The sequence below is a fragment of the Gymnodraco acuticeps genome, unplaced genomic scaffold (assembly GCF_902827175.1).
Source record: "Gymnodraco acuticeps unplaced genomic scaffold, fGymAcu1.1, whole genome shotgun sequence".
NCBI lineage: Eukaryota > Metazoa > Chordata > Actinopteri > Perciformes > Bathydraconidae > Gymnodraco > Gymnodraco acuticeps.
The window spans coordinates 1297991-1312499 of NW_022992032.1; the positions used below are offsets into that span (position 1 = coordinate 1297991).

Consider the following 14509-nt stretch of genomic DNA (forward strand, 5'->3'; position numbering starts at 1 on the left):
TGGGGGAGATCCTAATTTCTTTAGCAACCCATTTTTCCTCTAACCTCATAGAGTGCCACAGTGACGCATCCTAAAACCCGGAAGCAAACTCCTTCGACAAAAAGCAATGCAATTTCTCCATAGGATTTAGGAAAATAGCTCGAAATAAGGTCTGTGGTTGACACAAATTGAAGAGACAGATCACGTTTTGTTCAGCCGGATAATATCCACATGTCTACCCTACTTTTATCATTTTCAAATAATAAATCTAATCGATAGATTTATGATCGATAGATTTATGATTAGAAAAATGCTAACTTACTTCCGGGTTTTAGGATGCGTCACTGTGGCACTCATATTAGGGCAACATTTTAATGTGTCCACTATTTTAGTTTACGAATACAAGCTGTACTCAAATGGTGAATATGGTAAACAATATACCTGCTGGACTTTAGGAGCTTAGCATTGTCGTGGTGTGCATGAAAGCATTCTAATTTTAGCATTTAGCTAAAAGCATCACTGTTCCTAAATATTACACTCTTAGAGTAGCTAGCATGGCTGTACACCCTAAAGCCCTAATCAGTTAAAATAACAAATTCATGTTAAGTAAAATACCCAAACTTCATATACTACAACTACATATAAATCATATAAAACACATGTTAATGAATTGTCACAAAGCAGAAAAAGGGCCATTTGTTTAGGTAATAAAAAGCGAACATTTTGGAGATACATAACATTTCTCAGAAAAGCAAAAATGCTTAAAACAAGACTGAAATAACTAATTTTGTTTCACAATCATAACAGATAACAACATAGGTTTATACCATCAGATTACAATACATCTGAAAGCCTCTACTTCTATGAGTACTAACACTACTACTGTGTTACTTCTACTGTTACTACTACCATAACTGCTGCTACGACAAGTACCAATACTCAAAATACTTCAACAAACAACACAAGCACTACAAAAACCTAGAACTGCTAATGCCATCACTACTGCATTTTTGGATACATCTACTTTGGGAATCAGCATATTAGCTCATGGTTAATTCTAGGTTTCATTTATATGTATAATTATAATTATAAACTGTTATATAATAAATATTTCCTCCTCCCCTGACTGCGGTATTTCACATAAAGGTCTATCCTGGTTGCATTAAACTGGCCAGACTCTACTGCAGCAATGTCCAGTTTCCATTTATACTTTTATCATTAAGTATTAACAAGGTCTATTTATAGCTAACCATTCACCAGCTATGGCTCATTTCAATTGGAGATGTTGGAGGGCTCGACAGTGAAGGAAATGTAAACATATCCTGGATGTGATGCTCACACTGTTGCAGATGGTCTATTGAGTGCAGATTTCAGTGTCACATGACCATCACCAACCTTTGCACTTCTTACTATTGGCAGTTTCTGTTGTTGTTTGCATGAGGAACTTAAAGAGGAAGTGAGACTTTTTCAAATCTTTTACACACCAGAAGTTGCTTACTTAAGACGGGCAGGACCAGAAATAGCCCTATGATGTGCTCTATCGTAAAAGGTATAAATACACCATTTTGCTTAAATCCTTATTTGACCATCAGATATACTGGCACAACTCAAGGACACACCAGCATTCGAGTCCAGACTTTTAAGACAGATAATGAGATCGATGTTGATCAATATATTTGACGACTTCTTACCCAAAGAGATCAACTAGAAGGACACTTGGAGAATGCAGATTTCTATCAAGGTCATTTCCACAAGTGAAAAATGTAACAGGTTGTTTTCTGATTTCATTAACATTTCCAGATGTTTTTCGGTAATCCTAGCGAAAAAAAGTCATACAAAAGACTCCATTTTTTTAAAATATATGTATTTTCAAAGAATCGTTACCAAGACACGTGACATTTTGAGCCGCTGTTTCTTAATAACCCTGAAACTAGTTTTGCATTTCTTTACTGCAATTTCTTGTTACTCATCAGCTGACATATTCCGCAATACTGGTATATCCGCAAAGCATTTCTATCGTGAGGGAAAGTACATAGTAGGAAATAGTGCATATGAAACAAAAAAACGAAATGCACAAAACCAGAAATGTATATAAAAACAGTTTGAATGTATAAGTGTTATTAAAACAAAGTGGTTGGTGCAACTCTAAACAAACTAAATATTTGTCAGTGTTTTCTTGAATTGGACAAAAAGTAAAAATGAATGATAAAAAACAATACTCTATATACGTAACACATGAAGGTTCAGGGCCTGATTTGAACAAAAACAGGAAATGTATTTATAGGGTCATGGCTGTATTTAACCTGCATTATGTTAATGTGAGAGTGAAGATACATGAGTCAGAATGTCACACAGTGGGAGTGCAGAATTAACGCTCTTCACAGCTTCCACCCACATCTGCGGTCAAATACATAATTACTATTTGATCTGCTATACTTTCCAACCCTGCCTCAGACAAAGATCACTGTGTAAGGGTTGAAATTAAAATTGAAATAAACCGTTAAACCGGTCGTCGGTTTTCTCATTGTCAAGGACGGTGCTGGACTGGACGGCATTTTATATTCTCAATTTTTTTTCGACAACACATCTAACCTAATCGTAGGGAATTTGTTTGGACCAAACAGGAGTCTTTTATTGTAGGAACAGTGTTTAGGTTTTTGTTAAGTTGAAATTAAATGTGTTTACAGTGAGTTAACAAGGACATTAATCCCATGTAGTTCAGTGAAAGGGGAGAAACTTGATTCAGATGGCGTAAGGGTCTATCTTTCAGTTTAATAAGAAAAATAAGATCCTTTCCTGACATATTCTGAGTTTGTTTCTTTTCATTTATTATGCTTAAAAGCTTAGAGAGCTTGTGGAACAAAGCAAACGTGTGTGTTCGAGCACATGTCCCGGCACACAAACACCCTCGCAAAAACATTGAATCAATTGCTAGTTGAAAAAAAGTCGCCCTACTGTAATGGTGACAACGTTTTATAGATATGTACTTCAGAATAAGCAAATGGAATACAACAGATAGGAAGTTGGAAAGACAGACATATATAGTGAGATTTAGATTTTCCATGATTTGTTGACAGTGAGAAATAAACAAAATACAGTATATAGCCTAAAGCCCTTTAAATGGCTAAACAACTCGTTTAAAACATCTGAAGAACCTGCTGAAACCCTGAAGAAGCGAGGCATGAATATTCCAGACGAAGCACAGACAGCGGAGAGTTGTGAAAAATATCAGAGACACTGCGCAGATAACCATCTGTTGGTTTGTTCAAAGCGCTGACTGTCATAATGACTAGCAAGAGACAGCAGTGAGGAAGAAAATACACCTGATGAGGTGAACAGCTGTCTTGGGCTACTCAACTGTAGATATCCACCTGTCCTATGACGACACATTACCACAACTTTTCAAAAATAATGTTCCTGTGTGTGCAACAGCAGTTCCTGAGCTGTGTAAGGAGAGGGGACCTCTGCAACATCTGAGCACTTATCTCTCCCTCACTGAAGGCTGCAGACATACTCAAAGTGAGCAGTAATGAAACTTGTGATGCTAATGCAGCTGCACTTGAGCTGTGCTATATTTAGGGAGAGATCTCAGCAGCCGGGGGGGGGGGGGGGCTCCACTGTCTTCTGCCTGTGTTTGTTTCTGGGCTTGCTGTGGCTCTATTGTTTTAAAAAATGTATGGCGGAGAAAAGCATACCGCTACGCAGGCAGGTGGCTGTTAGCAGCAGTGCGAAGGATGTGAGAGGGAGAAAAAAACGCACTCCGGTGATCAGCTCAGGCCTCAACGCTTTACTGCACTAATTCTACTGGTGGAAACGTGTATCCATGACAACACGCCGGCAATATGATTACTCTTTTTTCTGCTGAGACTGATGCAACACATTCACATCGCGCTGGACATGCCCTTGATGCCCTGTCTCTTGATTGTCTGGAGCAGCGAGTGCATGTATGTGTTCCTGTTCCTGTGTGTGTGTGTGTGTGTGTGTGTGTGTGTGTGTGTGTTCCTGTTCCTGTGTGTGTGTGTTTGTTTGTTGAGGAGGAGTAGTGAGTGTCCTTGTTGCTCTCTGCACTCCTGCTCTCATTCTTGCATGTCTAGACATGTCAATATTCTTTTTAAAGTTTCAGCGTAACACCCTTGAAATCTCTCGAGCACAAATGCACACACTTAGATATGAAAAGGGCAACACCCCCCCTACACACGCACACTCAATAACTCTGACACCACACACACACACGCAGTGAGTCACCAAACACACACAATGAGCAACAAATCTGCGAGGCTGCTTGAGCGACTTGTATAATAAACAATAACTCTGACACCACACACACACACACACACACACACACACACACACACACACACACACACACACACACACACACACACACACACACACACACACACACACACACACACACACACACACACACACACACACACACACACACACACACACACACACACACACACACACACACACACACACACACACACACACACACACACACACACACACACACACACACACACACACACACACACACATAATGAGCAACAAATCTGCGAGGCTGCTTGAGCGACTTGTATAATAAACCTCTCCTGATCTTCACGCCTCAGAGGTGAACCTGAACCGTCCGAACCAAGTTTAAATATTATAATTAAATCAGAAAACGGCTGTGAAATAATGTATATACATTTAGAAATTCACAGATCTTCATGCTAAAATCTGTCACAAACACTCTGTAACCATGCATGAAAAAAGCACTGTATAACTAATATAACCTGTGCAATAACAGTGTAATATGGTTGTAATAGAGTTGTATTAATGTGTGATATGGGTGTAATAACAGTGAAATATAGAAAATAGTAATCAATTAATTTTCCAAAACATTTAAATATGATTGCCCATATAAGAGTTTAGAAAGTGTTAAAATTACACAAATTGAGAACGAGTGCATCTCAAATGGCAACTATTCTCACCCCTACATTCAAAGTAACATCTCTGAGTTTGGGCTGTTATATTGCATGGTTGGCATGGAAACAAGCACACAGTATATGATTAACCCAAACACCTCTATTTTCTCAGCGACCAATTTTCTATATCCAACCGAGTGCACACAAAGCTGACAAAATATGTTCACAACACATTTTTTCCCAAATGCATACTTTTCAAGAGGATGCATACAAATGTCTACTTGGGTAACTTCAAACTCTTTTCATCCTCCCTCAAACAACGCTTTGATCCTACCGACATTCACAGTGCACTTTGTATTTGAGAGTTAGCTGATGGTGTGATATAATAAGATAATGAGTGCCATTCTATGTTTTCTTAGAACACAACATTTGGTACTAAAACGCGGGGCAAAAATATACATCCATCCATTTTGTTTTAGCTTTTTTGCCGTTAGTATAATGCATGAGTGCTATTCATTTGTCCACTGGGACTGCATTTAAGGGAACTATTGATAAAGCAATTGTTAACGGTATGCTATTGGCAAAAGAAGAAAGCAACCCAAAGCAGCTAGCATTTATGATACGTCATCCATCTATGTCTATTTTGAATAGATACATTTATTTTTTGAAATATGTGTTCTTTCTAACAAAAGCAAACAACAGTAACTCATATATGAGTCATAGCCGTAGCAGTCTGATGGCACTCCTGTAACTGTATAGAGATAATGAAAGTGAGAGTAACTGTGCTAGGGTACGCAAGCTTCAGCCAGCACATCCCATAATACCTTACAATATGGCAGAAGTGTGCCTGAGCAGACTTTTTATCAGACGTGAACAAAGGTCAAAGCCACAGTGCCATAATGATAATCCCTTTTTCCCGCGCCCTGCCTTGCTCACCAGTGCCGGGCCGTCCCATGATGATCTGCTTGCGTGGAGCGGGGTGAGGAGAATCAGCTGGCAGTATGAGTGGCAGCAGGGCAGTTGGAGTGGGGTGGCAGGCTACCGGCTGCGGCAGCCCCCACTCAGAGGCATCCTGGTGTCCCTCAGGTTTCCTCTCCCGCTCCCGGCCTCCAGAGCTAGAGGAGGACAGGATGGAGCCCGATGAGGTGGGCATGGGGGAGGGGCTGGACAGGGCAGCGTGGCCCATTGAGGCTGGAGTCAGAGACTGGGAGGAGACATCAAAACATGTTTTTTGTGTTAATTAAGATTACAACCTTTTTTTTTTTTTTTTTGGAGGTGATGATTGTTGGGTTTTCTTATTTAAGAACAGGAAGAGGAGGAAAGGCTAAGAAAACAAGGTGACATACAGAACTTTACATGATACATAACAACACCTGACATACAGTCTTTAAACATGTTACTATATTAAGTCTGGTACCATTGCAACACCAAGGTAGCTATGATATAAAATTGCAATGACAAAGATTATAATATAGAAAAAACATTCTTACCGAGCTGGAGGTGACCAGGACCAGTGTGGATGTGGGGTTTCCCAGCAGAACTGCCCCGTTGGTGGTGGCCCCGTTGATGGGGACGGGGACCTGCAGGCCGGGTGTAGCTGTGTGTTGGGGCTGACTGTGCTCTCTGGACCTGCTCCTCTCCCTCCTCCCTAACGGTCCATCCGAGAACTTGGCCAGGGGGACATCAGGGTTTCGAACGATGACTGGGGAATCACGGAGGGGCACGATGCGGCGTGGGGATGGTTCCTGGGGCAGCGGTGAGGGAGGAGTGGGAGAAACAAGCATGGGTGGAGGGGTAGAGGCAGTGGAGGACGGTGGCCTGCTGGTGGCGCTACGAGGCCGGGGGAAGGAAAGTGAGGAAGGGGTCGTGGGCTGACTCTGGGGGGAGAGGACTCTGAAGGCGGCAGGGCTGTGTCCCAGGGTTGGGTCTCCCACCATAACTCCCCCTAACAGCTGCTGATGCTCAGGTTTGATCAGATAGTCCTGGATTGCAGGCAGCGGGGGGGGCGGGTGGTTATCGAGCTTCCTCTTGCTGGGGCTCATGGGTACTGTGAAAGTGAGATTGGTCTGAAACGTGGGCACGATCCCCGACAGGTGGCGCTCTCGCTCGACACCTGGTGTGCCCATCTTAGTGCCGCTAAGCTGGCGGTGGCGGCGTGGAGTAAGCAAGGCAGGAGCCGTGATGGGGCTGAAATTAGCAGGGCGGAAGCCGAAGAGCGGAGAGGGTGAGGGTGATGGGGTAGGGGAGAAGGGTGACTGGTTGGAGATAGGGGAGTATGAGGGTGTACCTGAGCGGGAGCCCCCCAGAGAGACCAGCATGGTCGCTGCCTCACACTCGTCAAAGTCAAATCGAGAGAGGTCTTGGGGGAGCAGAGAGGGAAGGACCAGGCGGGGGCGGGAGTCTCCCCCGCGGCTGCTTGCCTCGCTGCTCTCGCGTGACGTCTCGTCCCAGTCGAACTCTGAGCTTGCTCTCCCACCACTCATTCGGAGGTCAGACGGCGTCAGGGTCCCCGTGCTGCTGGCTCCGCCCCGTTCCCGGCCACCTCCGCTGGCCTCCATCTCCTTGGTCCTCATGGAGAGGTGTCTGGAGCAGTATCCCCGGCGCTGAGACTCTTTGGAGCAGCCCTCCCTGGAGCACAGCCTCCTCCATTGCTTTCCGTTGAACTTCTTACGGATGCCCGTTGGCGTGCACACCACATCTCCCTTCTTGTACTTTTGCTGGGCAGCTGTCAGAGGGGTGCGAGAACGTGAGGAAGAGGAGGATGTTGAACCCGATCCGGATCCACCGTCTCCTCCTCCACCGGAAGCACCTCCTCCTGAGGCCTTCTCTACTCTGGAGGATGCAGTGGAAGAAGAGATTGGAGGGAGCTGAGGGGAGTTAATGACCGCTGCAGTTGTTGGGTCAAGGCCTATTAGGACAGGTGATGGAGGGCAATGGGGGTTCAAAGACAGGTGGGCAGTGGGTATCCCGATACCCCGCACCACAGACAGGTGGTTGAGGTAGCCAGGTGGGGGCTTAGAGACAATGTGGCGGTGTAGGGGAAGTGCCATTGGTTTTGCCCCAGGTAGGATGGCCCCCATTGGGAGCATGTTAAAGAGGGACACCTCCATGTCTTCTTCAGGGGTGAGTGGCATGTACGGGTGGTGTTGCTGCTGTTGTTGGCGATGCTGCATTGCAGAGTTCTCCCTTTCTCGCTCTCTTTCCCTCTCTCTTTCCTGTTGTCTCTGGAGGTCCCTCTCCCTCTCTATGTCTTGCTCTATTTCCCACTCTCTGCTTGGTGCCAGGCTGAGCACGGACACCGGGGTTACTGGGGTGGGGATGTTGTGGCCCGACGTGGCGGAAACAGGGACGGTGCCAGGGTAGGGGATTCCTCTCCCCACGCTGGGTGTCATTCCCCGGCTCAGACGACACACCTCCTGCTCCACATCTATCTCCTCCCTGTCCTCCCGCTCCCTTTCCTTGTCTCTGACCTCCTCGTCTCCATCTTGTCCTCCTCCAGGAGGCAGATCCAGGTCCCACGGTGGCACCAGGAGCCTGAGTGTCTGTCGGGACACCCACACTGCCTGGGGGCCCACAGCTGTCCCTCTGCCTTCTTCTTCCTCGTCCACAGAGTCAGCTCTTTCCTCGGACAGCAGGACACGGTAGCGGTTGGCAACAGCAGGGTGTGTGTCCACCTGGGTCACCACACCTTCCCGGTACCACTGCCACTGGCCCTCGCTGCCCTCCTCGTTGCCAAATGGCACGCATACACGAGTGCCAATAGCTATTGGATGTACACCAGGAGGCTGGGCATCTAGTATAATGTCTACCACCCCTGGTGGGCTGTCATGTCGATACGGATAACGGCACAGCGTCTTCTCACCATTCAGCTGCACCTCCAGGCTTCCATATTCACCGCTGACCTTGCGGACGACTCCAGCTCGGAACATCAGATCTGAAAATCCTTCATCCCTCCTTTCACCTCCTCCATCCTCGTCCTCTCTTCGCCTGAGCTGGCGGGCAAGGATACGCTGATTCTTCAGCCCTTTGGCCAGGGCATCAGACAGAGCATCAGGGAGACTGGGTGGAGCATGTGAAGACATCTGCGTGGGGGCGTGTGACTCGCCGACTACCTCCAGGTCAGCTGAGTGCTCGCTTGCAGTGTCTGTAGAGGAGCAGCGAGGCAAGGGGCTGGGCAACACTCGCTCTACATCCCTCACCCCTTCACATCCTGGTGGTCTATCCCTGTCCCCTCCCAGCGTCAGGGTAGGGGGTCCTGGGGAGCTGCACTGAGGCCCCTCCCTGCCAGCGGTCCTGCTGTGGAAGTCGTCCATCAGGCTCCGGCTCTGACTGATGCTATCAGAGTGGGAGACACAGATGTCGCTTCCTGAACCCGTTGACCCGTGGTTGATGACACCACCACTAAGAGAAAGTGGAGGAGGCGTGCTGGAGGAAAGGTTGCTATGGTTACCAGTAGCAGACAAGCAGTGTTCAGAAGTGTACTTCTTCTTGGGAACGCGGGCTTTAAAGGTGGCAGTTTTTCGGCTGGAGGCGGGGTTTGGGCTGTTGTTGGCGCTGGGCGTACTACTGTTACTACAACTGCTACCCGCACTGTCAATGCTCACAGCTGACCTCCCTGATCTGTCGTCTGAAGATGTCAAAATCTTCCCAGAATCCATCACAAGCGACACTGTCGTTTCTGACAGTCCTTCTCTGTGAAGCCCCTCCCCCTCCGAAGTGTCCCGTGCTCTAAGTAGATCCGTCGTTATGGACTCTGAATGTGAATTAGAAGAAAATGCAGAGGAGGGTTTTCGGTTTTGTGGGGATCTGCTTCTGTCTCTGCTCTCGTCTGAGTCTCTCTTCTCCCCTCCTTCTGGGACGTCCCCCGCTCCGCGACGCTTTCCCCCTTTGGCCCGGGTGGAGGGAGGAGAGCGCCGGCCCTGCTTTTTTATCGGCTTCATCTTTTCATCTAGCTCGCATTTTCCTCCAAGCAAGTATTTTATTTATTTATCCCAGAGATTTTCTTTGGCGTTCCTGTGTTGCTCTGCCTAGTTTTTATCTTCTTCTTCTTCCCCCTCCTTTCTAGTCTCTCTATTTTCCTCCTCTGCCGGGGCCTCCCTCTCTCATCCTGTCTTGTCTTGGTTGTGCGACTTCGGCACTTGCCCACCTTATTCCAGAGACTCTGAAAGAAAGGCAACAGGGAGTGTGAGTTACTCATGAAACAAACACATTCAGACATGCACAAAAGCCCATTCACCACCAACGATAGCTACTAACTGCACGGCTATGAGAGTAAAACTGACTGATTTAATTCAAATTACACATCTTGGAAAACATTTGTGTGGCAAGAAATTCTAAATAAAAGCAAAGCAAACCGGGAGTTTATGATTACAGGCATCATTAAAAATAGCAGGAGTATATTTAAAATAATCCTGAAATGTATTCCCTGCTAAATGATGCATCACCGTACTATAGTAGGAATACAAATGACTCATCTACAAATTCATTGCACATTATTTTATTACATAACAGGCTCTACTCACATTACACACGGCCTGCATCCATACCAGGTACACATTGAAAACAGGAGACCATGTCGTAGGGTAAACACAATGTAGGCTTTCAACATAGTATGGAAATAGTGAGGAGCAATTTGCCCAGACAAGCCTTTCTGCATGCACACGCACTCTCTCACACACACTACTTATTGGCCGGGGCAGTAGAGGCGGGGGAATTCCTTCTTCGCTCGCATACTGAAACCCTCCCTTCTCTCTCTCTGTCTCTCTTTCTGTGGCGACCTTTATCTATGTATTTCAAAGCAGAATCAATCCGCCCCTACAAACTCCATTTCCTGTGGAAGACCATTACATAACTTCCCCTTACTTTATTCCTCCCTCTCTTTGCTACTATTACACTTTCATTCTTATCCCCTGCTTGCCTTTTTCTCTCTGATATCGATTTCCTTCTCTCTTTTTCTCTCCTCTTCTTTCACGTTGTCTCTATCCTCATTTTGTGCTGCAGTCATCCAGAGTTGTTCAGAAATAAATAGTTATTCCACACCAGAGTCATTCGCTATTGCTGTTAGCCACAGCCAGTCATTCCAAATATCTCCCCATCGGACTCATTCACAGTTCTGCCTCCGCTTTAGAAACTAAAACAGATTGATTTTGCTGACTTGTTGAAGGGGAGGCTGTTGTCATTTTCCTGGTTTGTTTGCTGTGTGGCTGATACGCGCGGGACTCGCCTCAGGTCCTAGCTGCTGTCTACTCTACCTCATTTCTTCCAATACAAGTCGAGTCTCCACAGAGCTACGAGCACCAGAAAGATGTTGACAACCAGTGGGACTAACAGAACACCTCCTATATGCTTCACTATGTTTCAAAAAGCTAAATGTATTTTGTAGCCAGGTAAAACATATAACACAGGTGGGAATAAACTGACAAACCTAGATGTATTCATGTATTTTATTATTTAGTTATTTCACCGTCACTGTCAAACTGTTCTAGATTTGATGCCCATCACCCATCACTCGGCATGTATACTGTCAGTGACTGTTTGTCTGTCTGCAAACTTCCATGTCTGCCTGTCTGTCCCTGTGTCTACATCCGTCCTCCCACAGGTCTCTTTCTCTCTGTCTGCTTGTTTCTTTTCTCTTCTGCAGCCTTCCTGTTTGTCTGCGAGAGCCCGCATTCATTCAGGTCCTTTTAATATCTGCCACATCATATCGGCGAGAGAGAAATCCATTTTCAGAGATGAGTGCCGCCTGTCTCAAGGCCACACACACACACAGCAAACATCTATGTGATGATAGTTGATCGTTCACACAGAGGGCTAGTGATCTAATGGCATCACTGTGCTCTATGTAAATCCCTATTTAGGACAGAGCAGCCGTAAGAGCAGCCACCATAAAATAATTTGGCAGCCGTCCTTACTTGGTCACGATAGAGGTATGCTACGTGTGTTTACTCAGTAGTGCAATGTGTACAACAGCTGGTGTCAGAGTCATGGCCCTAATGATAAGAGCTTAAAGAGAAACTGACGCAACTCACGCTTCCCTCTGTGAAACATGGAGTAAGGAAGTCCATATGGAAGCTATAGAAGAACTCCTATGTTTAATGTTCAGTGATCAAAGCACAGCACTGTTCATTGAATATAGATAGCGCACGAGGTTACCAAGTTCAGTCATATTGTATTTGCAGAACAGCTTTTAACTTATAGTGGAGGAGGCAGCAAATACAAAGTAAACATGATTGCAGGCAATATCGAGCTGATATAAGTCATGTGCAGTGACAAAAACATGACTGCCACTCTAGATGCATAATTTAGATTTGCTAAGCGGGGGTCCAGGTTAAAGTAATGGTTAAGGCACTTTTTCAACCGCAACTGGGCTACAACAAACTAATAACAACTTGAAAACGCAACTGATTCTATTATGAGGTATACATTGAGTGAACTTTATATTGTGTATGCAATATTATAGGCTATACAATTACATAGACCATCTACATTTGAACATTATTGCCTTACATAAATTATGATTAACCTGGGCATGCAGAGCCTCACTTTTACAGAACTTTAAGTGCCTTATGGTATGGTAGGTAAAAGTTGCTAAATTCTTTTTAATGGCATGTCTAACACTAACTTCTAATATTGAAAAGTGTTGTCATTGGCAGAGAATATCTTTTAAAGGTGTATATACTACGGTGCATTATTGACATGCAAGGGTGTTAAAATATATTGGCATACATAATTATATAGAAGGGCATTTTACATCTGATCAGTTTATAAGGGCCAAAGCACAAAATGCAAACTACGGGAGGTGATGTCATGTAGTTTAGCTGGATAGTACCGTGTATGTGTCAAGCCCTCGTAGTACAGCGATTACTACCAGTTTTACTCCACAACACAGCAGGCCGTAGTGTGCAGCCACACAGGCCTCGAATACACACAAGGCCGCTAGGAAATCCTCAACTCCCGGATACCGGGAAATAACCGGTTTAACGTGCATATTAACCCGTAATAACATGTAATACGGCCCGTATTCCCCGTGCTGCATGACGGTGTGAAATGTCCCAAACTGATAAACACGTTAACTTTGTTAATCCACTCCACAACGTTACACACAGCATACCGACTAAGAAACAGCAGACAAAGTCGGCTTGTTTGGCCCATCCGAAAGTGACAGTCGTCGGGAAATATAGCTAAAGCTACCCGGCTAACTTTGTAATGACACTCGTCGTCATTTGCATTATGGCAACCGAGATACAAGAAGGAGAAAGTGTCAATATGTCTGGCCACAAACTATCCAAGGAGAAGGCCCTCGAGCCCCCCTCAAAAACACATGAATTCAAACAGCCACGTTGATTCATGAAAAAGAGGAAGAAGAAGAGAGAGTAGGAGGAATGACAAGCTAGTTTTCGGGGTTTTTATACAGCACAGGGGAAATGATAGTTGTTGTAAGAAGTCCAACGGCAGTTATGGCGTTGAATTTATTTCTAATGGAAAAGTTTCAAGCTCACTATCCGCACCGCTCCCTTTTTTTCTCGCAGAAGATACCCAATCCGCCCTCTACTACTGCTCTCCGTAGGCCAGCCAGATATCGGAAAATGATCAGCTCAACTGCTAATACTGTTTATGGTCACAGTAAACATGAACAACGTTAGCAGCTCGGCAAAAAGCACAACAAGCCCCACTGCAGTGCTGCAGGAGAAAGATTTGTGGGCAGCTTATACTCACCAGAGCTAATATAGTACCCCGGCGTGGTTCTCTGCTGCGTCCGCCGGGTGAGATAGGGCAGGGTGGCCGGTCGTCCGCAGCTGCCAATTAGCGGCCGTTCATGTTTCTCCGGCAAAGCAACTTAAAAGGAAGAAAAACTACTGCCCTGTACATTCTACTCTACAGTCGCAAAATGGTGAATGAAGCCCCAAAGCCTTGACAACCAGCCCGCGCGGCCAATCGCCGAGCACGAACGCGTACAGTAGCCAACAGGATTCCCAGGAAGGCGAGCGGGGGCGGGGCCACGCGTCAAAGTAAATTTGACGGACGGCACGAAGAAGCCAATCACCGTGTGGGAAAACACAGAACAGCTGTTGGGAGCGAGGCTGAGGCGGCCAATGGGCCTCCTCGGTGGGCATGTCTGTGACTTTATACAGACACGCAGGACGGGGTTGAAATCTTTCTTTCTTTCTCCTTTTCATCCCCTCATCATTTGTCTGTAAATGTGAAAACGGGCGTAGACACAGCGGGGGCCGTCTGCCTTTTTAAAACATGTTATTTCAGTAGACAAAAAAAAATGGCATTACTATCATAACAATTATTAATCAATATGTAATGTCCCAAGCTGTCTCATTATTAAAACTTTAACTCACACGAACAGAAACAGCTTAAATACGTTTGTTATTGCGTCTTACTCTGTTCGCTATTCATTTATTTATTTATTTGTACCATGCAGGTTCTTAACTATGATCCATGTGATCCACAGGTTGAGTTCAGTTTCAGAGCAACCGCAAAAGAACACCAACTCCCATATTCTCATGCTTCCTTTCTCTCCATCTCCTCTCACAAACTCTCTCACACCCTCCCAACTACTCAGAGTCGCTCAGCATCTCTAAGTCCCGCCTTCAAAGCCAATCAGGACA

At 45.5% G+C, this 14509-nt stretch overlaps 1 protein-coding gene across 3 annotated transcripts in view; it reads right to left on the reverse strand.

Moving 5' to 3' along the window:
* Positions 1-13908, reverse strand: part of cica (capicua transcriptional repressor a) — a 53349-nt gene extending 39441 nt beyond the window's left edge. For 2 of the 3 annotated variants that reach the window (XM_034201572.1, XM_034201570.1), the window contains exons 1-3: positions 13608-13908; positions 6383-10053; positions 5829-6096 (exon numbers count right to left, since the gene is read on the reverse strand). In XM_034201572.1, the coding sequence (XP_034057463.1) occupies positions 5829-6096; positions 6383-9832 (3718 nt within the window). In that variant the 5' untranslated portion in view covers positions 9833-10053; positions 13608-13908. Of the gene's footprint in view, positions 1-5828; positions 6097-6382; positions 10054-10414; positions 11393-13607 lie in introns of those variants that run through there. The other variant, XM_034201571.1, reaches the window with a different exon arrangement.
* Positions 13909-14509: the final 601 nt, after the last annotated feature.